General features: G+C 38.0%; 1 protein-coding gene across 1 annotated transcript in view; it reads right to left on the bottom strand.

The window, feature by feature from the left end:
* Positions 1-25,203, bottom strand: part of MIGA1 (mitoguardin 1) — a 35,730-nt gene that overhangs the window by 9,473 nt on the left and 1,054 nt on the right. Inside the window, exons 3-8 of the mRNA XM_040072293.2 lie at positions 23,338-23,515; positions 22,238-22,374; positions 21,889-22,015; positions 21,346-21,482; positions 20,466-20,589; positions 4,187-4,287 (exon numbers count right to left, since the gene is read on the bottom strand). Coding sequence (XP_039928227.1) covers positions 4,187-4,287; positions 20,466-20,589; positions 21,346-21,482; positions 21,889-22,015; positions 22,238-22,374; positions 23,338-23,515 — 804 coding nt within the window. The remainder of the gene's footprint in view (positions 1-4,186; positions 4,288-20,465; positions 20,590-21,345; positions 21,483-21,888; positions 22,016-22,237; positions 22,375-23,337; positions 23,516-25,203) is intronic.

Genomic DNA, 25,203 nt, shown 5'->3' with positions numbered 1-25,203 from the left:
CTTGCAGTGGATACCTAAGATCATCACATTAAAATAACACATGCATCTTCAAAACTCCAAAGCTTGTAGTTCTAACTTGTGTCTAAGGAGGCCTGCTGTGTTGCAGAGCAGCCTCTGCAGATGATAACATGGACATTGTTCCAGAGATGCTAATCAGTTTTCTCTGGACAGTTCAGCTTTAGGGCTGTATCTGCAGTAAAGAGATGCTGAAATCATTGCTCTAAAGCATCAAACTGTTGCCACTTGCAATCATTTTTAGGTCTGGGATGCCCTGACTGCTTTGGTTTAAGGAACAGGCTCAGTACTCTTATTTGCCACCCACAAGTTGTTTCTTAATAAATAGAAAAAATTCTCAGCTGTGCATCAAGACCTTGTTGACTACCAAAATAACCACCTACATGAATGTACCAAAATAAACAATGCTAGACCTTTTAGGAATTCTTACTTGCTTCCCCTAATAGAGAGGTCACTTTACTGGCACATTCAGCATTCCTCACATTCTGAGAATTATGTTTACCCTATATGAAAAAAGCTGATGATGATCTCTTTAAAATATAAAGACATTCAGAGAAAAGATTTCCTTAAAAAAAAGTAAATAGCTGCAGCTGATGAAAATGAAACCTGTCTGGGGAGTTGGAAGATGTGATGGTGATCAGTAACCAAAAAGTTTTGAGATGGCATCTTAATAAACTGAAATGATGAAGTAGTGTGTTCCACCTAAGGTCTGGAAGAAAGTGGGAAGGCTGTTACTGATAAAAAGCAGCGAAGGCTTTATTCACAAGTCTAAAAAATCTCCCGAGCTTTGGACTGGGTTAACATTTTAACAAGGAAAGCAAAGTTTATTTGATAACAGACCTACAGATTCAGTGCTAGTCAAAACATAAAAGTAAGTGCATAATAAGTGCATGATAAATGCATTTCTGACAATGAAGAAGCAGCAACAAAACTCACTGTCAGGGAGAGCAGGAAAGAGGCTGTGTTAGGAAGATGGAAAAGAAGCCAGGGAGGAGAGGGCAGAGGCCTTTATCTGGCACACTCACTACTGCACTGATGCCAAAGGTGGCAGCTATTTTGATCACAGTAGATGGGAAAGCAAGACTGTGAAAAGCATACTAACCCTCATCAACACAAGCTAATGGCAGCCGGCTCAAATAGGGAAGAAAATACCACTCTTTATCCAGTAGAAGTAGTATTAGTAACTTAATTAGGGCAAAGAGCTGTATTTCCCATCCCTTCTGCAGTGCTTCCAGAGCATAAGTGTGCTTAAGAATAGCAGCCTGTCTGGTCATGGGCTTGGCAACTGTGTCTAAATTGTCTTTACAAGGATTCAGACACCTGTGTATTGTAGGTATCCGGACAGGCACAACTCTGATTGAGAAGTCATCAAATGAGCGATCCTCAGCACCCGCCATAGCCAAGATGAAGTTCTGGCACACCCTCCTGCTATCCTGTAGAGCTCATCAAAAGGGCACGTGATGCAAACCCTGCCAAACTGCCCCAGTTTTGTACAGCTCTTTCCTATATTTTGTTCTAATACAACACAGCATGACATTCTTGTTGCCTCCTAAGCAGTATCCCTATCAATTTCCATTCAAACATCTATCTGTGTCTTGTTTTATGAATGTTCTCTCTCCTGCGGGCAGGGAGCTAAATTTGACCTGACTGCGTGTCAGCACTGAAACATGAACACAGTTTCCAGCCTCCAAAATCAGAGTCACACAAAATACTCAGTCCTGCTCCTTGGGACAGGATGCAGAGCAGAAGGAAGCCAAGGAACTGTCAACACACGCTTGCAGCGTGATGAGGCCACAGAAAATGGTGCCACATTTTAATCTCCTGGAAGGTGAAATTATTAATTCCAGTAGGGCATGATCACAGAGCAGTATAAACAAATATGAATTTCAGATTTGAAAACTTTACTAAATATTTCTTTCAGGACATGGACTTTATGACAGTTACTAATACTGTAACTGCAATCAGGGAGCTTATGATGAAAGAATTGCCTCATTTGGCCCTTAGGTGAGAAAAATCCAAGGCTGGAAAAGCCTCAGACCTCTTAGTTTAAATTAAAACATTCCACTGTTTCCCTTGTGCAAGAAAAAAAAAATTAGAAGTAGATAAGCAAGAGGAAGCTACTTGACATCATCACGTCTAGAATAAAAGAATCTGGTATGTCAATTCTAATTCTGTTAAATCAAAGCAATTACTGTTCTCTACTAATAGCTGAATATACTGGGAAGTTGTTACTGCTCCTTCTCATGGACCTAACGTGAAGCATTTCCCTGCCACACACCCTCCTGAGGATGGACTAAGTATCAAATCAAGGGAACTGTTTTTGTAGGAGAACACCAATTCACAGCTTTCTTTTCCCTGCACCACAGAATGATGCCCTGTAGCCCGAGTTAACTGAACCTGCAGTTTAAGCCTAGTGCCTCCTAATTAACCCAGAACATTGATGGTATTCTGGCTTGAACACCAAACTGAAAATTGTTCATGTTCTATTAATCTTCAGGAATTCTGTCACCTAAGAATTTCACCAGATTCTTCAATAAAATCTGAGAAAAGGGAGTTTGTTCTATTGGCAAAGGCTAGAACAGCTGGAAAGGAAGAGAAAATCTGCATTACTTTGACCTGGAAGAACAAGTTGACAGAAGTGGCTTTGAGGTATCAAAATGTGGAGAATATTTTCAGGATGCTTAAAGACAATTACATGCCCGATTTTGATTCAAATATTTTTTAGCACACTGGGACAATAAAGCTTCAGTAGAGGAGGATGATACATCCTGGGGTGTTCTGTTTGCTTCCTTCATTGGTTGGTTTTGCCTTTTTTTTTTAAGCCAAGTAGCACAAATGAGCATAAGGGGTTGTTCCCATCTTCACATACTTGCAAAAGCATTATGAAAATTCATGGGAAAAACCCCACCAAAGCAGATACAAAGTGTACAAACTATGAAGGTTTACAGTTCCTCTCATGAGCTGGTAGAGTTGAAGCAAGCTTGAATTGTGGTCTTGTCCAAATTACAGCAAAGAGTAGCCAATCTCTATGGATACAATCCTCGTTAGGAATGGATGCTCGACACCACAACCTAATGTGAGTTACTAAATCAAGGAAATCACAATTTAATGTGAATTACTAAATCAAGGAAATTACATTACGGAAAAACAAACCCTATAATAGACAGTCAAAACAACTGCAAAGAATGTGTGTGCAATTCTCTCTTTTTGCAACTGATTTCAGTAGCTCGGCTGTAGTGCATATATGAGAGCAATATCTATCTCAAAATGGATCTATTGAGGCCAACTGCCTCTCCTGTTCTTTGGAGAAGAGTGTTATTCAAGATCACTTCAGCTCCCCAGAGACTAGAGAAGGAGACATCCCTCAACCAAGTAAGTGTGTCACTGCTCAGGAGCCTCTTTCAGATGCCTCCAGGGAGCTGTAGCAGACTCCAGCTGACAGGCCATTAGCCACACTGCTCGTGTATCCCCTGCACTCTCCTCCCAGAGGATGGGAGCGAGTCAGAGGAAGCACATCACGTTGCCGAGGAAGCTCCCCAGCGTGGCAGTGAGGAGCTCCCTGGCAGTGCCACCGCTCTCCAGGGACTGTCCCTGCCAGCCCCAGGGCTCCCTGCTCACACCACACCTGCACAGCCAGACACGATTCCCCCAGCTCGGCACAGGGCTCCAGGACAGCCCAGACCCCCGGCTCCTGCTAACTCATGGAGCAACAGCAGAGCAACAGCTCAAACTGGTGCCTTCACATTGGGCACGTTAAAACAGGTCACTTTCTTATCATTTCCTCTCCAAAAAACCCCTCCAGGTCTAAACAATACCAAGCCTTCTTCACACATCTTTATAGTATGGTAAAGCAACAGGAAAAAAGGACAGAAAAATATAAATCATGGTGAAAGGAACTACTGCAGCCTCAACTGACTGTTTCTTCAGTCACAAAAATGTGGTCTAATTTTCAAAAGCAACTTCTGTTTAGGAGGAGTTGGGGATGCATTATGCCAGTACACCAAAAAACCCTCCAAAACAATTGGTTCCAACGAAGTCTGGAAAAACTCCTTTTTCCCCATAAGAGAAATATATTTTTGCTTACAATGATTAGCAAAAAAATTAGGATTCTTCTGTTCACTGTTCAAATAGATCAATAAATCTTTAAAAAAGCAATCTTTAGGAGTCTTACCTCAGCCGTGGAAACAAAGGAATCCGTGGATGCAATGCTTAATGTATCTCGAAGGCAGAAATCATCCACGTTATCCTTTACAGTAATGTCTGTATTTTTATCTTTAAAATAATAAAAAAAAAAGTTTATTAGACTATCAGAAAATTCCATGTGAGTCTTAAAAATGAGTTTCATGTGTACTTTAACACAGTATTTCATTTGGAAGGCATAACATTATACAACTGTAAGAGTAAATACTTTTATGACCCACTTACATTTATAAAGGCAACTTTTTCTGCCTTTAAACTGGATTTTCAGATATCATCCACAATGAACTGGAAGAAAAAAGACTCGACCAAGGCTTTTGCCTTTCTTTTACAGACTTCTGATGATCTCTCTATCTTATGATACTACTTTGCTAGATTGATCTAGATCCTCAGTTGAATTTTGACTTGGCTGTGTTACGTAACAAACTGCTCAATGTCCTAGCCATCACTTTTGTTTTTCTAAATAAAAATCCATTAATAAAAAAAACACCACCACATTTTAGTTTCACTTGAATTTGCTTAACTTTCTACTTCTCATGCCTTTTTTCACTTGCTGGTTCTTCCAGAGCAAGTGAAGCTTTTAATTTTCACTGCATCCTCTTTCCTCAAAAAGTTTCTCCATTGAAATAACACATCCACAAGTATTTCCTACAGTACAAGAATTCTTAAAGCCTTTAAAACAACTGATATTTTTTCTTAAAATCATCTGCAATACAGTTTCTTCTCAGTTCTGCTTTACTTTATTCTCAGATTTCAACCACTGCACTTCTTGGATGGCTTCATTTTCACCGTATAGAAACACTTCCACAGAAGGATTAAATTCGTAAGTCAGTAAGTCAGACTTTGGCTTGATGTGGCCCATCCTACGTTCCCAGTAGAGCCGATGCATTTATTTTGGGTTATTTTACCTTCAGACATTACACATGTGTTCCTAAAAGTCTGGTTTATCTCCAAGAGTCAGCAGCAACCAGCTACCCAATGTCATCCAGACCTGTTGCTAGGGCAATACTTCATTAAAAACACCATTACATAGTGGAGTGGCCAAATGCCAATTGACTGGGATGGTTTACTCATCACTTGAAATGCTACAAAGCCACATTACTTAACTATTACTTTGGTGGTTGTTATGGTTTTATTAGTTACGGACTTGGAATGACAGCTCAAAAACTGCACAGAACAAATATCTGTCTTTGGGAATATTCACGGGGGGAAAAAATTATTCAAAGTTTGGACAAAGATTTTACTAGAGTGAGTTAGGCAGATTGCAATCACGACTTCACCACTATTCATATGAAGCCTGATCTTTTTCAGCTCATTCTGACCAGTTCTTTCTTTTGAACTCTTAAAACCAAGAGGGGTTTTAAGCTGCAGTTCCAGGTTGGTTGAGAAACAATCACATGCTGAACTCTGAAATGCTGGAAGAGAAAAACAAACTGTGGTTTGTAAAGCACTAGCTTGAGGTCTCCTTAGAGTAGATGGGTAACATGATATTTCTTTCTTATTTCTAACTCATGATTTGCATTAATCCTCTTCTAATATTACATTAGATGATATTCTAGTATCACTTTTTTACAAAAAAGTTGCCGAAATTGCAATAATACTGTTAAACCCAGGGTAGTACAGGCATCTCTAGCCTGGCTGCAGATTTTTTGGTCCTCCTTTTTTCAAACTCTCCCTTTGGCTAAGTTGCTTTTACTGTTATATGTGACTCTACAGCTCAATAACAAGAACATATCCCCAGACTGATTCTAAATTATTTAACACTGGGTTATGTGGTTGATTACATATAAACGGGAACAATGCTATTTAACTAAAATTTATTCCATGTACATTCAAAAAAAAAAAAAAAAAAAAAAAGGTGTAAATGAAGGAACCACAGCCCAGAACCACACAGAATCAGGGGTTCTTCCATAGATCTTGCATCCAGCCTGTTATAAACTACATGAAGCTCTAGAGTTAATAAAACTTTGACTTAATCTACCTTTGTTGAAAAATTCATACTTCTGAGTTGTCTAATATGGCCTAAAACTATCACCAAGCCAGTATGTTTTTAACATGTTAATTAGTTGAATATGGAATATCTGTGTTTTCACTCAAAGAAAATTCTCACTGCTACAGAAAAAGACACAAAATTTGCATGTTACGAGGAAGAAAAAGATTAAAAATAAGGTTGGTATTGCTGAGTGAAATAATACCTTTGGCAAGTGATATGTGCACACAAAGCACAGCCTCCCTAAAGAAAACAAAACAGCCTTGTCAGCTATTTCTGACTTTCAGGCCACCACCACCCTAATACTCTAAAACATCCTCAGCCAAGCAGGTGCTTATCAATACCCACGCTGTGAGGAGAGCACGCTATCGTGAAAACTCACCACGGAATTTCACTAGGGTGGAAATTAAGTTACAGCTGGAGTACATACCATGCAAGTACCAGCAGAACATTCTTAGACACAAGAACATGAAAAAAAGAGACAGTGGCACAAAAAGACTCCTGGAATGAACAGCTGCAAGAGGAACCCACCCACCAGTGCCTGCAACTGCTCACACACTTATCCCTAGTTCTTATGGATTCTAATAACTTCAGGAAAGGAACACTAGCAAGTATGTGAGCTTCAAATATACTTTACTTATTTGAGGAGCCAAGGAGTTATTTTGGGTTCACTTATATTTGTAAAGAGGATGAAGCAGAATTTCAGATGTTACCATCATGGCTCTTGACTGTAGTGCTGTAAAATGTATATGTGGTCCCTAAATTAGATTAAGGTATTAAAAAATGGAACAATATGGAGGACTTCTAAAGCTTGTGAAATTACTCCTAGCCTTATAAGGTTTTGTAAACAACTATCTATTTAAAACTAAACAAGATTAAAAAAAAAAAAATAAATACCAGAACCGAGCTATTTTCACATCTATTTACAAAGTGCTAATCCAGAAAAATTATTTGTCGTTGTTACGGTAGTTTTCATGGGAAGATAGCACAAAGCTAACCCCTTAAACTCTCAGAGCAAAATCTGACCTTCATAACTGCACAGAAATTAACTTTTTAGTATTCAACTGGGAAGCATTCACCTTCACATAATGTTTTAAAACTCTGAAAACTGTTTCCATGTTATCTTCCTGCCAACCCTGAATGAAACATGGCAGGAGTTCACAAGTGAGTTTGGCACTTAGCTGACACATTTAAAAAAGGAAAGCACTTACCCACTAGTAAAGAACTCACTGGGAGTTATAGATTTTACTTCCAAGTACCACCATTAAAGTCATGGCTCCCTATTCTCCTCAGCCCTCCCATTTCAGGGGCAAATCGGTGCAGTTAATACATCACAAGCAGGAGAGAAGGATGAGAAAGGAGAAACTTCACAGACTCTGAGAGGAAAAAACCTTGCAAAGGAATCCACTTATGAGCAGTCATGGTACCCTCAGAGCAGCAGGGGCTCAGTGTTCTGCCAGCCCACGTTGTGTGCTCAGACCCCTTCGATGTGTGGCTTCCTGCCCAGTGAAAGGAATTACAATAATACAGTTCAGACAGCACAGCAGAATGAATCAACACTCCTCAGTTCTGTGAGAGTGTGCCACAGTCTTCTAGCTAGTCCCAAGTGGCACAGTGGTTTGTCACCTCTTGCTGAAACATCCAAAAGCAGCCTTATTTACATTTATAAATAGTCATAATTCTGAGAGTTATAGTCGTAATTCGGAGAGTGCTGATCATCACTTCTACCAAGTAGCTGTTAAAGTATTACAGGAAGTCTTACAGTATGCACCCAGAAAGCAATGAATTTTATATAATTTCGTATTTATAAAAAGAAAACTGCCAGCCTTCAGGTGGCCCCTTTTGATGACTGGGTCATACAGCCACAGGTTAAAAAAGCAAGCCAAGAATGGAGCAGGGTACCCACACAGACCATTGTGGATCTCCTATTGCATTATGTGTTTATATTCACCAGTAACACAAATATCTGGGGTAGCTGGAGGCACCTCATCTAACTGCATAAAACCAAAGCTGTTACTGACTTCAACATGAAAATGTATTTAAGGTCAGGGTACTTCAAAAATATCTACATAAATCTTATACTCTGTTGGTACATCAGCATGTACCACGAGTTCAACATGTCTCATGGTTCTTTGTTGTAACTGCTCTGATGTAAACTGAAGCGACAGATTTCCTTAGAAAACAAAGCAACAGTCCTCCCACACCCACCAAACCCAGAGGAGATACTCCAGCCTGGCTCTCAGTGGGTGCTCACACCTCCAGCAGGACCCTCTTCTAACTCGGAGCTTCTGCTCACCAGCGTGAGACCAGGAACTCAGCAACCAAAGCTGTCTAGTGGGGAACAGCTGGGGAAAACGGAGCACAGGACAGCGTCAGATAATCAGAGTTTGCAATTTCACCTTCCTCATAGTACTTACAGACCTTTGTCAAGGTAAGCTCTGGCTGAGCTTACTGCTGAGCCTTCAGATTACATCCTTAACAGAAACCTCAGTAGTTTTCATGCAGGGAATTATCTTCTGCTTATGTGTGAATGGAGAACTGAATCTCACTTCCTTGGAAAAAGTTGACTCAATAGAGCTTTTGTAATTGTTTCCAGGCACAACTATAATATTCAGGGTTCTGAAAAAAGCCTTCTACTTAAAACATACTCATACAGGTATAAAAAAGTCAATTTTCCAAGACACTGGGTTCTCACCTAATTATCATCATGTAAAACCCAAGATGTTCTTCAGTTACTGTGTTCTGTATTACTTCGATGTTATTCTTAAGACAAAAGTAGTACAGCTGATTAAAAGCATTTGTATAGATGACAGTAATATATTCTTCACAAGTAGAGAATGCTTATAAAAATTTAATAGTACAATCCATTCAGTTTACACACATAAGCAAGAAAATCCACCTGAAAACTGTGATGTATTGATCTGCAATATTTATCATCTGGAAAAAGATGCAATTTGCCTAAAACATTCTCATAATATTCAAGAGATTTTCCAAATGCTTTGGAAAGAAATAACAACAATTTCTGTGATGTTCATAATAATTTGGCTATTTTCAGACATTCAAGATGCTGACTTTGTCCATAAAGTTATATTATCTGCAGAATACCACGTTTAATGGTGTAAAAAACAAAATAACGTGGTTACTGCTCTTATATCCTATGGCTCTCATCTTGCAAAGGTAAACAGCACAAAATTACATCAGTAATAATTTCAGTCTCTCTATGTAAAAATCAAGTGTACCTGAGAAAGGATTATAAGTTCAATTTATTTCCTGTAATCCATGTACACAGGTACATCAAATTACAGAAGAGTATTAGGAAATACTATGTAAATTTGATCTTGTGGAATGGTGATAAATGAAATTATTCTATCAAGATTTAAATCTGCTAAAGAATTCTTCCACAAATTTGATAACAGAGTTGGAATATTTTCCGATAGCTGCAATTTTTTTTAAGCAAAGAAATTACCAAGGGCTAAAAATATCACTTTAGTATAGAGAATATGACCTGTGAAAGCTGTGTCTGAATCACTGTAGCAGGATTTACTGTAAAACCAAAATTTCAAAATAGAAAGACCTCACCACGAGAAACTCTACAATCTCAAGGAAGAGGCAGAGTAAACACACATGGTGCTATATTGCTGAAATCTGAATTTGAAGAAAACAAATCAGCATCTGATATGTATTTTATACCCTGAATTGACACATCATGTGTGCTGACGGCGGAGAAATCAGCTTAGTAAACACAAAACAGATGCATGCATGTGCTCAACCTCTCTGTTTTACTTCTCTGACTCTGCTTTACAGACATATGATCCTGAAACAGATTTGAGAGATGGATCTTGTGTAAACTACATGTCACTAGGAGGTCTCTCCCTATCACACAGCCCTTCATTTCATTGAAAATGTAAACATTGATTCATAACTGCACATTATACCATTCGACACTGGGTTACAGGTTTTTTACAACTTCTTTACCTTGAGCCTAAATATCAGTGGATCTTCCCTGATTTTAAGGTTTAAATCCCTATCCTTTATAGAAAAGGTTTCCTGAGCACTCTTCTGTTTCCAAGTCTAACAGCTTAGGTAACAGTTTCTGTGCTTGTATTTGATTTGAGAGAGAAGATTTAGCAACCAAGCAAAGTTTGCTCAGTTGTCTAACCCAGACAGAGTCTGTTTGGATGGATGTGCAGTACAAAGTTGTCACTCCTCTTCATGGGGGTACTCCTTTCTCCTGGAATTCAGAAAGCATCACATCTCTGTTGTCCCCAGCAAAGACCAGTTTGAATTCCAGTGCTGCTTATTCAAAGCTGAGACTTTGAAGCACCAGGCTTTACAGCACAGCCCTGTGGAGTCTGCCAGACACCTTAGTCACCAAATTTAAATGTCACTGCCTTTTCTCAGTTCTTTACATCTCAAAACCAAGTGCAACCTACTGCTATTTTTGCATAGTCACCTTCTAGTGACAATGGAATGGTCTGTTCAACCCCATTCAGTGTGACAGTACATTAACTCACGGGGATGCAGGGCGGATTCAAGATGCAATGTCATATTTAGAGAAGGAAGTACGAGGCTAACTTTCAGGCTTCCACACCTAGAAATTAGTGCCTTCAGTACCCTTCCTATGCCAGAGGCCTCCATAAGCAGGTTAGGTAGAAAAGTCTTCCCACCAGTCTGAGAGAGGAGTCTCAAAAGTAAGTGAATTTCTCCCTTTGGTCTCAGTTCTTCCACACCCGTGAGTCAGTGCATACTTAAATGCAGGATTTTATACCTGTGCGTTACTAAGAGTATCCCTTCCCTCTTTCCAAGGCAATTCATTGCCCCCTTCTTCGCTTTCCCACCACACATTTCTTCAAAGAGCAGATATTTTCCACACGTGGTGATCAAAGGGGACAATAATAACCAGCAAGTGCTGCTCAGCTCCTGAAACTTTTTGTTTCCTTGTTTCTTCAAATTACTTTTTTTTTCAAATCAGTTTCTTAACATATGAAACCCAAAAGTGCAAACATTTTAGTATTCTGGCATAAAAACTACTTTGCTGGACACAGCATAAGAGTATGGGACCACGCAAGATGATTCTGTCAAACTAAGATTTCTGGGAAGGTTTTTGTTTAGCCAGTAAATCATGCCACAGGGATGTTGACATTTCAAAGCAAGAAAGACAGTCTGACAAAAGAAACCCACACATTCATTTGTTCTTCCATTAAAAGAAAATAAGCTGTCCAACAATTGATAATTTCACTTACATGTATGAAGACAGTATCAGAAAAAATCTGATACCTTCTCATCCCTGAATTATCAGACAAAGACAGAACCATACAACTGGTGATCCTCAGTGAAAGAAAAATCAAAAGATGCAGACATGCATGTGTGTTTTGGGCTCACACTTGGACTCCGTATTCAGAATGGAGCATGTTTGATGCAGAAAAACTCTAAGAACAGCCTAACAATCTTCCCTTCAGTTTCAGGGCAGAACTATTTTACAGAATGCTGCAGACTCCACTGACACTGCTCAGGAATGTGACTGGCTTCTTCAAACTCAGCTGCAAACAGATAGGGTTTAAGAACTTAAATTACTAAGACATATGCTTAACTTGAAGCAATAAGACTTAAAGAATATCTTAAGTGCCCCACTGACTGGGGCCTACTTGCATTCCACTTGTCCCCAACAATGGGAAAGAATGAGATAAGAATCCTTATAAAGTTTTACTCTATGAGGAGTTCTTCTGAATCTTTAGTTTACTAAATAAGACCAATTATCAAACTGAAACTAAAAAAAACCAAATGAGTAACACTATAAGGATGCTAAATGCATTAGTAACAACATATTAATACTTGAATCATAAAGCAAGTAATGATTAGAGCAACCTGACCATTGGTGATCACCCAAGTTATGTCCATTCTTTATTATTCAAGCCTTGCTTTATTTTACCTGGCTCTGGTTCACCACTGATAACTAATATATTGACTAGATGGCAACTTTAAGTACATCTGTTTGAGCAGCTGCTAATCAGTGCCAAGCCATGTGGAAATATGCATACATTTACCTTTAAATACTCGCAGCCTTTCTCCATGTAGAACAAGGGCAGCTTTAAATAGCAGGAGAGAGAATAAAGCCTGGTGTGATCGACATGTGCTCTGGAATCAGTTACACCACAGCACTCTGCTACAAACTGGATCATTAGGTAAGGTGGGACATGTGCACAGTCCAGATATCTCACAGAGAATTAGAGTAATTTATTTTAAAAAACCCCTTTAGTTTGAATCATCAAAAGGGAAATCAAATATATCTCAAACCCAGTTACTTTTTCTAAAAGCTTTAGCAATTAACTGCACAAATACACGCATGAGAGAAAAATGATACATAAATAATAAATTTTATTCCCTCCACTGTTATTGGTCACTTTTGCTATAAATTTACTCCAGTTTGAAACATTTCAAGCTGAAACAGAAGTTTAGAAAATTGTAAGATATTAAAAGGCCATTAGGAATGAAATGCTTACACAGACTACTTGAGCCTTCCAGTTACAGGGTAAACAATTAAAAAACCACACCCCAAACGAAATGCTTGGCAAATAAATGCACAGAGCTGTAGTGATGGGGCATGGCTAGCGATAAATAACAAGTCCTTTTAACAGCAATTCCTGAGGACTGTGCTGTATGGATATACCACAGCCTTTTATGCCAGCTTGATGGGTCAGAGTCTTCCACTGAAAGGGCAGCAAGATTTAAACATAGTAGACACATTCATTCTTAGATTTGGGTATCTGCACATGCACACAATATTTTCTTTTCATTTTAAGTCCTTGAAAATAAATTGCAGACAGAAGTGTATCTATTTTAGTTCTAACTACTGAATTAATAAAAGTCCAGTGCAGAGTTCTGTACTTGCTGATTTTATGATTCTGTCAATATTCCATTTTGATACTGTGCTCCAAAGCAATTGGAAAGCTCAAAGTATTGTTTCTGCACTTCCAAGACTAAGCTAGCAAGCCAAGAAAGTTGATTACCTTGGAAGTATTTCCAAATTCTGAACTATCACTGCCTTTATCTCCTCCAGTGTATTCTGGCTCACCTTTCTTCATTTTGCCCAAAAACGTCTCAGACAAGCCTCTCTTAAAAGCAGAATGCAATTCAAGAAGAGATTGTTTTTAGAGAAGTTCTAAAAGAGGAATTGGCCCTGTGGACCAAAACATGTTCTTGGTCATCAGTTTATACAAGCTCACACTGTCAGTACTCCAGCCAGAAAAATAAACACTTATCCCACCCTCACTCATTGCCATCTATCTGATTTTTCATACCTCTAGAACATTTATACTCACAATATATACAAACTAATAGAAGTTCAGTGCATGTACACCTTTTCTAGCAAGAAAAAGAATCTGCAAACTATAACTTGTTAAGAAGGTATGACAAAAACACGAGAGAGGAGAAATTTCAAAAACCAACTTCCTGCATTTGGAGGCCTTTTCCTCCTTACGTGTAACTTTTCAAAATGTAGGTAAGCAGTTACTAATTCAAGCCCTGACACATGGCGAAAATGACGCCTTTTCTTTACCCAAAAAGAAGGTAAATATGTACTTTTAAAATAGTTTTCCAAAAATTGAGAAAGAGACAATTGCAGCTGCCCACATATTGTAAAGAACACGCAGAATTAGTTGAGATGCATTTTGTGTTAGGAGGCCTGAGCAGGGATGCACAGGAACAGCTAACTGAACAAAGTCTGGGAAATAAAATCATGTTGGTGGATTGCGACTCCATTACAAGCAGCTTTTAGAGCTAAAAGGAGGACCACTGCATTCCACTTGAAGAGAAGTTCCCGAGGGAGAGACACTTCCTAAGAGAGGAATAATCTGGTCAGAAAAACGAGCAAAGGTGATTTTTATAAACAACAGTTAAGTCTATGTCAGACAAGCAAGTTTTAAACGGACAAGACAAGGCAAAACATGGCAGGAGTCAAGAAGTGAGAGAGACAAGGGCTTAGACAGGAGTTTTGGTGTGGACAGAAAGAAGACAGGGCTCGGGGATGCCATTTAAGGGCAAGCAATGAGGTGTATAAATAGCCTGCACTGCTGGATCTAACGGCAAAGCTGTTGGGCAAACAGCAACGAGAGTCCTCAAAAACCAGAAACAGACCCTTTCTCCTCTTATTGGAAGTGCTTTTGGAAAAACCTCCAAGCTAAGTGACCTTGACTTCTCCAGTGCTGGGTCAGTGAACAGAAAAAAGAGATAGCCTTGAGCCACTGTTGAAAAGATTTCAGCTTCTAGAATTAAGAGAAAAATACACTCCATGCTAGCAAATAGCAACAAAAAGATACATATAATGAATACCGGTACTTTTCAGCAGCAGTAACTTCACTGCATGTCTATGCAAAGCTACTTTGCATTTTTAGTAGAGTATTGCCAAAACTAAGAGTATAGTGGCGAAAGGCAAGCATTATAATATTTTAATAGACAAAATGTCTGCAGAAATATGAACTTCTAACTACCGATCTTACTCAAGTCAAGCATCGTACCTAGGCGCTTTCTGATAAGGAATTTTATGGACGGCAATTTAGAAAGGAAGTGTTATTAATACTGAACCACGTGCCTTTAAAGGGAATATTTAAATATTACTGATAGGGAAGACATACAATCCAATTCAAACATCTGCACTTCGAGTATCTTGGGTGTCAGAAATACAGAGCTGCAGCAGTAAGTTGCAATATGAGACCTCATCTTTTAGCAGTGACTGAACTTCAACAAACTGCAATAGCTAAAAATTACGTTCAAAAGATGCATCATTTTTTAAAAAATAGGATTGGAATAACTTCTCTTGGCTTTTCCTCAGACTTAGATAAATACTGCTTCCTTTCCTTTTCCCCCACTTGTTGGGATGAATACATTTTCACACTTACAGAAAAAGCTGTTGTTTTCTTTTGTTTTGATTTCAATCTTGTTTGAGCCACGAGTAAGGTATTTAGGCCTTCTCCAAGAAATTAGGAAATTATTTAATGTAAATTTATCTTGAATGAACAAAGCAAGCAAAAGCTTTCAAGCTAACATAAAAAGCTACATGACTCTCTAAGTTGTAGTATGAACTACTAGAGCTCAACTAAGTGAAGTATTGCAAACTGCTCCTCTTTAGGGACTAGGAATTACAACTGAAAAGATTTGTTGTACATAAGCAAATAAAATACACTCCAACTAATTTTTTTCCAATAATATTTCAGAGGCAGGAAGAAAATATCTACAGGCTGTAGATATTAATCCATGGAGAGGACGATATTACAGAAGTCTGTGTTAATAAATTATATACAAATGAGGTTTCAACAGCTTCACTGATTATGCAAAGATTTTTGATCGTTTTAAGAGCTGCTGAAGAAAAGGTTTCTAATGTGAAAATCAGTCCTCCAAACAGTTTTGTCACTAGGTTAAAGGCTGTGCTTATTCTCTCCAAAATGCCAGACATATCTTTGAGTGTGAGAAGAAAATTAAAAAAAGAAACAGACAAACCTTTCAACAAAATCATCCAACAGCACAGACCTTTGTGAGAGATTTTACTGCAGTAGCTCAAACACTTAATTTGTTTTCAACTGAGTAACTGATACACAATAAAAATTAAATATTTAAAAAATTAAAATGTATTAAGATGAAAATATTTTAATATTGTCAAAACATTTAAGGGCCAGTGCGCACAAGTCGCCATCAGTTTGAATGTCAGCATTCCTGTTTACAGTAGAAATTACAAAAATAATATGAAATACTAGGAATTTAGCACTGACAAGGAACCCTACAATTTGAGAATTTTCCCCTCTGACCTGCAATTCAGCTTGTAAGTAAAGCTATTGTTTCTCTCCCAACTCCTTGCATTCCTCCCAAGTTAACTCGACTAACATTTCAGTCTGCTAGAAAAGATCTAAATAGGAAAAAAAATACAGAGAACTTTCTTCAAGGGCAGACTACAGAGAGTACTGGATGCTTTTAACCCTCTACATACTTTTACATTCATCACTCAGAAATTACAGGATGGGTGTTTTGTTTCAGTTTTGGGCCAAGTGCCTCCTTTCTGATGGAGTGCAGCCTTATGCCTGCCTCAGGGAAGCCTGTTTGTAGGCTCCCTATGCTGGTTCACAGTGCTAAAAGGCACAGCACAAAAACAACCACAGTTCAGCCCGACAGATTTCTTTCATTTTCATGTCCAGAAGCACTTTTTCTACAGAAATCCTTTTTTAGCTTACTGATTTATATGATAATACTGAAAGCCTGGTGGAGAATGCAACAGTGAACATATTGGTATTCCGTTACTTCATCTATTTAAAATGCAAGTCTTTTCCAGGGTGGTATTAATCACTTATAACTCAACAACAGCTTACCGAGTTGAAAATTATTATTTCCAATTATTTTTATTATTATCACTCTTAACAGTATTCTACTCACAGGGAAAATAACTATTTACTTATACCTGTCTTCTGCACCGCTGAAAGCTGAATATTTAGAAATACCCGAAGTAGCTGTCCTGGCAGGCAGAAGAGAGGCACTTCAGACACAGCACACGAGGAACGACAGTGGCTGCAGTGATGAGCTCTTGTACTCCAGCAGGCTCCAGGTAACTCTTTCCTGCCTCTCCCATGTGACAGACTCCTCCAGAAGGCTGCTGCTTGGCCAGTTGTTTATCGTGCACAACCAACTCAAAATAGTAAGGGGGATCACAAGGTGAAAAGCAAGCCTGTGGTATGGTTGATCAATGGCAGCACCAAGATCTACATTTGATGTGGTAGAGGGAAATGCTGATCTGGGAAGAGTAACATTTAAAGGTTTTGGGAAGGAGCAGCATCTGTGAACAGTAGATAAATAGGGGGAGAGAGGCTTCAGGAGCTCTGGAAGTTTGATTGAAGAATTTACAGAGAAAGCCAAAATTGAGAAATTGCTAGAATTTTTTACCTTTTTAAGTTTCCTTCTGAACAAATCTGGAGTTCCTTATAAACCAAATTATAAACAACATACATTCTTAAGAATAAGAAGGGCCTGTCAGGCATTTATGTAGCACTTGATAGCATCTGTCCAGCTGTCAGAGCCTCAACTGCAGCTGCGGCTGATCACAAGCACTTCAGGTAGAGAAAACAGAATAAAAATCCACAAACCATATCTATCTTTCCTATGCTTCAGAATAAAAAAAAAACAGAGCTGAACATTTTCTGATTATTGTTGTGGGTAAACAGTTGAAACCCCGATGCATGAGAGCTGGTTAGAAGCATTTTTAATGAGCTGCAAGTGTCATCACAGAATGGTTTGGGTTGGAAGGGACATTAAAGACCATCTAGTTCCAATCCCTGCAACCACTAGATCAAGTGGCTCAAAGCCCTGTCCAGCCTGACTTTGAGCACATCCATGGCTGGGGCAATTAGGAATTTATTAAGGACAAACGCTTCTTCCTCACACCAAGGCCCACAAAAGAAGAAAAAATAGTAGTAAGTGGAAATAGTTAAATGCCAGAAAGACCACACTGACCATTTAAGCCCAGGTTTGTATCTTCTTCTCAAGAATGAAAACATTCCTCAAAACAGCACTAAAAAAAAAACAATCTTGATTCTGAAGCGTGTTGAGGGTAGCTTACTTCAGAACTTCACTTGTTTCACTTGAACAACTAGAAATTTGATCTAGTCATGACTCTGACAACAAGGTCTACAAATCCCCAGCACCACATACCTTTTCCATGTGTAAGCAGCTATTCAGAACAAGTCAGTCACCTCTCAGTGTTTTCTTCAATAAGAAGCTGACATACCCAACGTGAACCACAGATTAGCTTGTTCTTCCAAAACTTGGAAAATTTTTGTGGCTTGTTTTGAGCTGCCTAGAATCTCCAGTCTTCTGAAAGATGACCAACAGAACTGGACACAGTATTCTAAAACCACACCAAACCAAGGCTGCATCTCTGGCTCTATGCTGGTGCTGTCCTTTGCACACAAAGGTTGGAAAAGATTTTTTTTCTGCAGCCATGTCCCGAGAGCTTACACTGATTATGATGTGTAATTGTCCTAAAGTGTTTCTTCATGATTTTTCTTTTTAATCTCTCACTTTTACATACAATCCATACCGGCCAGGACTGAATGTAGCTTGTTAGATTGAAACAATTTAAGGAGATAATTCAGATCTTTATTACTAACCTTTGCTTTTTATCATTTCAATGCTTTGAATGCCCTAAATCATCAGTTTTTATCAACTTCCAGGTCTACAAATTATTTGATAATCAACTATATAGTTGATAAAACTACAGTATTTGACCAAATATCTTCACTAAAAAGTAAATCCCTTCCCTTAACAGTGGATGGAAATATAAATAAATGTTCATGTCAGTGAGCTAAATACTATCACCTGATTTATGCTATACCAATTCACCAAAGTGCAGATCTCTCAAAAACCTATAGTCCAAGCAAACCTACCTACTATGAAACTGTATCAACTGGAACTAATTAAATATTTTATTATTTTGTCTGTGGCACCAGAACTGCAAACTAGCAATGTCACAGGCATGACATGCTGGAGATTGTTCCAAATGATTGGAAAATAGTGAATTGATCTCAAAATCTCAACAAACAAACAAACAACACCCATTCCCATTTTCCAAGATTAGTGAACAGTAAATGATACACTAGGATGCTTTTTTATCTAATTTCTTTAAGAAGTTTTATGTATAAATCATCCAGGAAAACATCTCAGCTGCCTCTTTTGCCACAAATTACATTCATTCCTACATAGTACAAGACCCTTCATTTCTGTTTCCGTTCAGAACTGTAATTTGTATTTTGCAGTAGGGTATTATTCTTAGCAGTTCAAAGAAGACTGTACTATCTTTATTTCTTTTGACCTCTGGGAATTCATAATTTTCTTGGACTTGCTTATTCTTGTGACTCCTGAACCCTTTCATTCCTGTTGTTGTTAATATATTGAATATTGAATAAAAATCTTCCAAGCATCACAAGTGCTTCAAAGGAGATGATGCCCTTCTGATTTTTTATTAAACTATTCTGAAAAAGTGAAGCATGATTCAATATACATGCTGTTCAAGTCAAAAATTCAAGAAAGATAATGATGAAAATCCCCAGATCCTGAACACAGAAAACAGTATTTACTAAACCTCACTCACTTTTTTCCCTCACTCATCTGCGCCACCACAAATAAAATTGAAATAATAAAGTAACCCAAGAGAAAAAAATTATTTCTATAAAGAACATTGGAAAGGAATCAAATTCTCAGAAGATTCTTGGTAAACAAGAATTTAGTTATCACATCTGAAAAATGAAATATTAATTGCAAGTACTCCCAGGATAACCAAGCAAAACAATAATCAAACACATTGAGCGTTCACTTGAAGTCCTTTGAGTACCATTTCATTAATTTGGCCTGAAGACACAAATCACAAATAAACTTCAAATTATAATGGATATACAATGCAACTCGACTGATGGTTTCAGATACCAAAATGAAACATTCAAACGCTTTTTTGCTTCAAGGGTTACATTTACAGGTGTATGCAGAGGAGTCAGAAAGCCAGCTCTGACCTAAATCTAATTCCCCCCGGGTCAAGGCTGCGGTTGGTCCATGCAGGAGAGGACAGCACAGCACTGCCACCTCGTGCCAGGCCAGCCAGCACAGGGCTCCTGACAGACCCATCCCAGAACGGGCTCTGCCTTTCCACTCCAGTCATCGGAGAGCAGATGCTTCGTCTTGAATTATGAAAGGGTACAACAGCATCCATCTTAAACATTCAATTCTTTCAATAAAAATAATCAAACTATCTTAATCTCTTAATGTACTTAATCAGCATGTCAGGCAGCAACTAAACGTTGTATTTGCTGTTGTTACATTTTAATCACTCAGAACTGTGATAAATTTCACTCACCAGAGATAAGACCTCTGCTACTGGCTATCTGCTTCAGATTAAGTCTTTCTAGTTTAATTTTCCTTTTTGGTAAAAAAATTATGACAAAGCATACAAAGTTTCATAGTTCAGAAGATGCATAAAACCTCTGAACACCCATGCTATAAAAAGGGTCATAAATTCTTGCTGTATAAATGTTCAAATACTGACAAGTTACAAAGAAAACAATTTCCTTTCAATCCACTGTTATCTAAAATAGAACCACTTCATCAAACACAGTAATGTAAAGAATGTGATTTTTTTGTTGTTGATTTACTGATAAATATAATTCTGCTCAGTGGATTTCAGTCCTCCCTCCAAGAGCCACCATTACAAGCAAAAAGGATGTAAAGTAGCAGTACTCACCAATGTCATTAGCTAGAGCAGCAGGATCAGAGACCCCAAGGGTGGCTTCAAACTCTTCCTGAAGACGATAAGCTCTTTGAAGAAGAGATTCAAGCTTATGAATGAATTCAGCACTAATGATATCCTGCAAGACAGACATTAGAGGATTTTCTATTTGCTTTCAGCCTTTATGATTCCTTTGTAAAATCCAAGGATATTAAGCCTCCACAGAGCAAACCGCGCCACATTAATTTCCTACAAACCACACAGGGACACTGTCAGATGAAAACTTCAACATCCACAATATATACTCTTTTCAGAAAACACACGTATTTCATTTAGAGTAATAAAAAATAAAATCTAAATTTAAAAGTATTTTTAAGTTATCTGTGATGTTTGCTGCACTAGAAATAAAGTAACACATATCTGTTTACTTCAAAATATTTTTAGCATTTAGTTTATGAGAAAGAAGGAAAACAAATAAAGTTTAAGCACATTGTTTGTGAATATGCACAAATTGATAATTTTTCCCTGAGGCATTTGTCTTTGGCAAGCAGATACCCTCTCACATAATCATAAAAGAAAGAGAGGACCCAAAGGATTACGTGCAGGGAAGCTGTCTGCTGGACAGCTCGATAATAGTGTCCAGAAGCAAACACTGATGTATCAGCAATTGCCAAAAGGTAAATAATGTTAGCTCCCTTCCCAAGCCCTCCTCCAAAAAACGAACCAAAAAAGTCAGAAGGAATGAACTCAGATCTCTTATCTCCTTTAAATACAATGCCACTAAATTGGAAATTGAATCAATTGTCAAGTTTGATAATTGAATTTGAAAAGATTCAGGTAATAACACAGAACAATTCAGGGCAGCATCAGTAGATTACAGACTGGATGTACTCACTTCTACACTTTCTTCTGCAATTGCATCTCCTGCTCCCAGCTTAATGGAACCACAGATTGCCTCATCTTCAACTTGCCTGTTCCGAAAAGTTAGAGCCTGCTCCCAGCGCCTCAGTGCTTCTTCAAACAACTCCATACCTAGGGCAGAGCAGGAACAGCTTCAGCTACATGCACATTTTAGAGGCACAGGAAAATATGTAGCTAAAATAAGCATAATTATCACAGAGATGTACGTCGAAACATCACTTCCCAGCCCATACCAGTATATTCCCAGTACATATTTACCTTCTTTTTCTGTAAAGAAACGTGATCATTTTCCCCATGTCTCAGGGCTTGATTTTAAGGATTACTACTGCAATAGTGGATTCTGGAAAATTAACTTTAGATCAAGTATGATTTTATTATTTTATGGAAATGTTCTCAGACACTTGCCAACAGGACCCTGACAAAGAACACCATAATATTTTGTGCCACTTTACCATAAACCCAAGAAATTATTTACATTCACTGTAAGCAGATGCTGAATATTCTTATTATGACTTACCCATCAAATATAAATTTTCAGGTGTAGTCACTGGAATATTGACAAGCTTAATGTCATCTTCATCTGCTTTATCCCAGGAATTAGAATTGGCACAAGCACAACTGTGACATGAGGTGGCACTCTGAACCTTAAAAATCAAAGTGTTGTTAAAGAGAATATCCTTAGAGCCACATTCCTGCCAGAGTACAATATAGCCAAGCCATCTGCCTAGAAATTGGTTTTACCCTGTGATAAGGACAGTGGTTTCTCAGCATCTGTGCAGTAACTTCCTTCAGCTCAGTGAAGACTTTAGATCCATACTCAACGCAAGTTAACAGACATTCAAGAGCCTTAAAATATTTTTACTTACCGAGGTCAGGCTTTGAACTGAACCAGAGTATTTACTGAAAAGTCCTCCATTTGCATAGATACAGGACTGAGATCCTTTTTCCTTGGCAGAGCTCAGAGAAAGAGTCAAGTTTTGTCGACTACTGGAACAACTAGAACCTAAGAGATACATTAATTTTAAAGCTCTTGCAAACTCAATATATTGCTTCTTTTGCAAATCTATTAAGAATTGCATTTATTCTTTTCAATAAAACCCAATTTAGATTAGAAGAAAACAATTATTCTTTTACTTACAATTCTACTTGAGAAACTACACATTAGAATTCACTGTCTGTAACCATAACTACGCATTTTAGCTTAATTATTCACTTAATCTACAAAAAAATCAGATCTGAATTTCTCCATATCGAGACAAACATGCAAGAATGGCAAAGTCCATTGTTAATACACTATTGATAAAGAGTTTTAATCATGGTTCACGATTAAAACTTCACCTGGCTCCTTTATAAGATAACTGTAATCTTGTTTCTAATTTGACAAATTCAAAATGTAAAGTCCAACAATTCAAACCCACTCAGGTGTTCCATCCTATGGAGGTGATTAGAGGGATGGAGCACCTCCCCTATGAGGAAAGGCTAAAAGTTGGGGTTGTTCAGCCTGGAGAAAGCTCCAGAGAGCCTTCCTGCAGCCTTTCAGTACTCAAAGGGGCCTGTAAGAAAGATGGGAACAGACTTTTCAGCAGGGTCTGCTGCAATAGGCTAAGGGGCTCTGGTTTAAAACTGATTTGCATTAGATAATAAGGAAGAAAATGTTTACAATGAGGGTGCTAAAACACTGGAATGGAGTGCCCAGAGAAGTTATGGATGTCCCATCCCTAGAAACATTCAAGGCCGGGTTGGATGGGGCTGTGATTAACCTGGTCTAGCTGAAGACATCCCTGCTCAATGCAGGGGTTGGACTGGATGAACTCTAAAGGTCCCTTCCAATCCAAACTATTCCATCATCAAAGGAAAACAGTTTGGTTTACTACTGCAGTTATGCACACCCATCCCCTCACACAACTTTTTTTCGTCTCCAAGAAAACAACAACAAAAAAAACAACTTGGGGGTTCCATGACTTACCTTTTTCTGAAGCAGCTGCTTTGGTACACTCTAATACGAGATGAGCTGGTTCCCATGGTGGCACTTTCTTGTTTTTCTTTCCACGTCTTCTTTTAAAGTGATGGGCCAGAAAAATCACAGATATTGCACTCACTGCTGTTACTGTGAAAAGTTTCTTTAACCCCGGGGAAAGCTTTATCTGAAAATAAAAGTGTGATTTAATTGCAAATATATATACTGAGAGACAGACTGCAGCACCGAGATATATTGCAAATCCATAGACTATGGGGATCTAAGCAAATGACTTTCAAACAAAGATTCAAGTTTTTTTTAATTTCTTCTTAATGCCAAGATAATGCAGGGCTTCAATTAAATCTCTAACAGCAAAGAAAATACTGAGAAGGAACTCGCCTTTTACAACTACACTACTTCTTGCACTGCAAAAGAGTGGAAGATCCTAATGCCAGCATTTGTGCAGTGTTTCAATTTGAGTAGAACATGAATTTAAATACATTTCTCTAAATTAACAGTTTTGGAAAAAAAATTACTTTTAATTTTGGATCTAGATCAGTCATAAGTCTTATAGGTGTTTAAATTAGTAAATAAGAACCACATACACAAACAACTTGTAGCAAACGCCATTAAAAATTTGTAACATACAAAGTAACAAGATACACGAAGAAGAAAAGTGCCATTTAACTGGAAATCACAGTTCAGTCACAAAATCTTTTGGAAACTTATTCTGCTTGAGGAACAGACTGCTGGGGGAAAATCACAGTCCTTGGGCCTCATGTGGTGTTTGTGTAACGTGATTCCTCATACCAGAGAGAGCACACAGAGCACCACTGCACTCTGGCACTCCTGGTTGCTGTGCAGCTGGTAGATACTGTCACCACTGTGCAATCTGAAGAAACATTGAAAGCTCCTCTCCGCACTGAGTTTAGCCAACAAGTGAAGCACCCTTGACTTAAGAACCCTGCCATTGCTGGTACCATGCCTTGATGAGATCTACAACTGCCACTGCACTCCGCGAGGAAAAGGAAACAGCAGCACCAAGGCAAAACTTACAAAAAATTACTGTATTTCACAGAAAAGAGTTAACAACCAAACACCTGAGATCAAAACCTCTAAGATCACAAAATTAAATGTCAAAGTGAACATTTCAAAGAACTGCAAATGAATGTCTTTAAATTTGTGTGTGCCTACAAACATGATCATAAATTGATTAATGGTGAAATGAAAACCTCAAAAAAGAGGGAAGTTAATAGTTGCACATAAGGGAGTTGCAGGTGGTATTTAAAAAGGACGAGTATGCTGCAGCATGAAAAAGAAAACAGTGATCTTGCAGTGAGTTTTGAAGTATTGAATGTACAGAAAAAATGTGGAAATGAGCATATGCAGCTAAGACTGAGAATATCTCATCCTGGTTTTATATGCAGTAAAAGAGAAGTACTTACAGGGAACTGTAAAACATTACATAGCTTTTGCTTATAAGCGTCTAATTCAATAAAAAGAAAATACAGTCATATTAAAGACCTGGTTTTAAAAGCAAAACTCAATACTATTATTCAAAATTTAATGACAGTTATGTCTAGCTTGTAAAAATCTACAAGAAAAAAAAGACAGTTTGAGAATTTTCATATTTTGAGAATCATGGCACTGTTACAAAACGGAGATACACAGATACTGCAGGTGAAGCAGATGTAGGATGATGTACTAAGCATTTATTAGCAGAAAAAGACAAAAAGACACACTTATTTTAGTTCAGTGTTATAAACAAACTAAACCCCAAGGTATTCTGTAAAAATTTAATTCACACTCACAAAAGCACATACTGCAATAACACTGCTTTAAACTTCTAAATGTACAACAAAAATAACAATATTT

Source organism: Hirundo rustica, chromosome 9 (assembly GCF_015227805.2).
Source record: "Hirundo rustica isolate bHirRus1 chromosome 9, bHirRus1.pri.v3, whole genome shotgun sequence".
Taxonomy (NCBI): domain Eukaryota; kingdom Metazoa; phylum Chordata; class Aves; order Passeriformes; family Hirundinidae; genus Hirundo; species Hirundo rustica.
The sequence above is the reverse complement of the archived record's forward strand: the minus strand, read 5'-3'. Positions and strand labels throughout refer to the sequence as shown.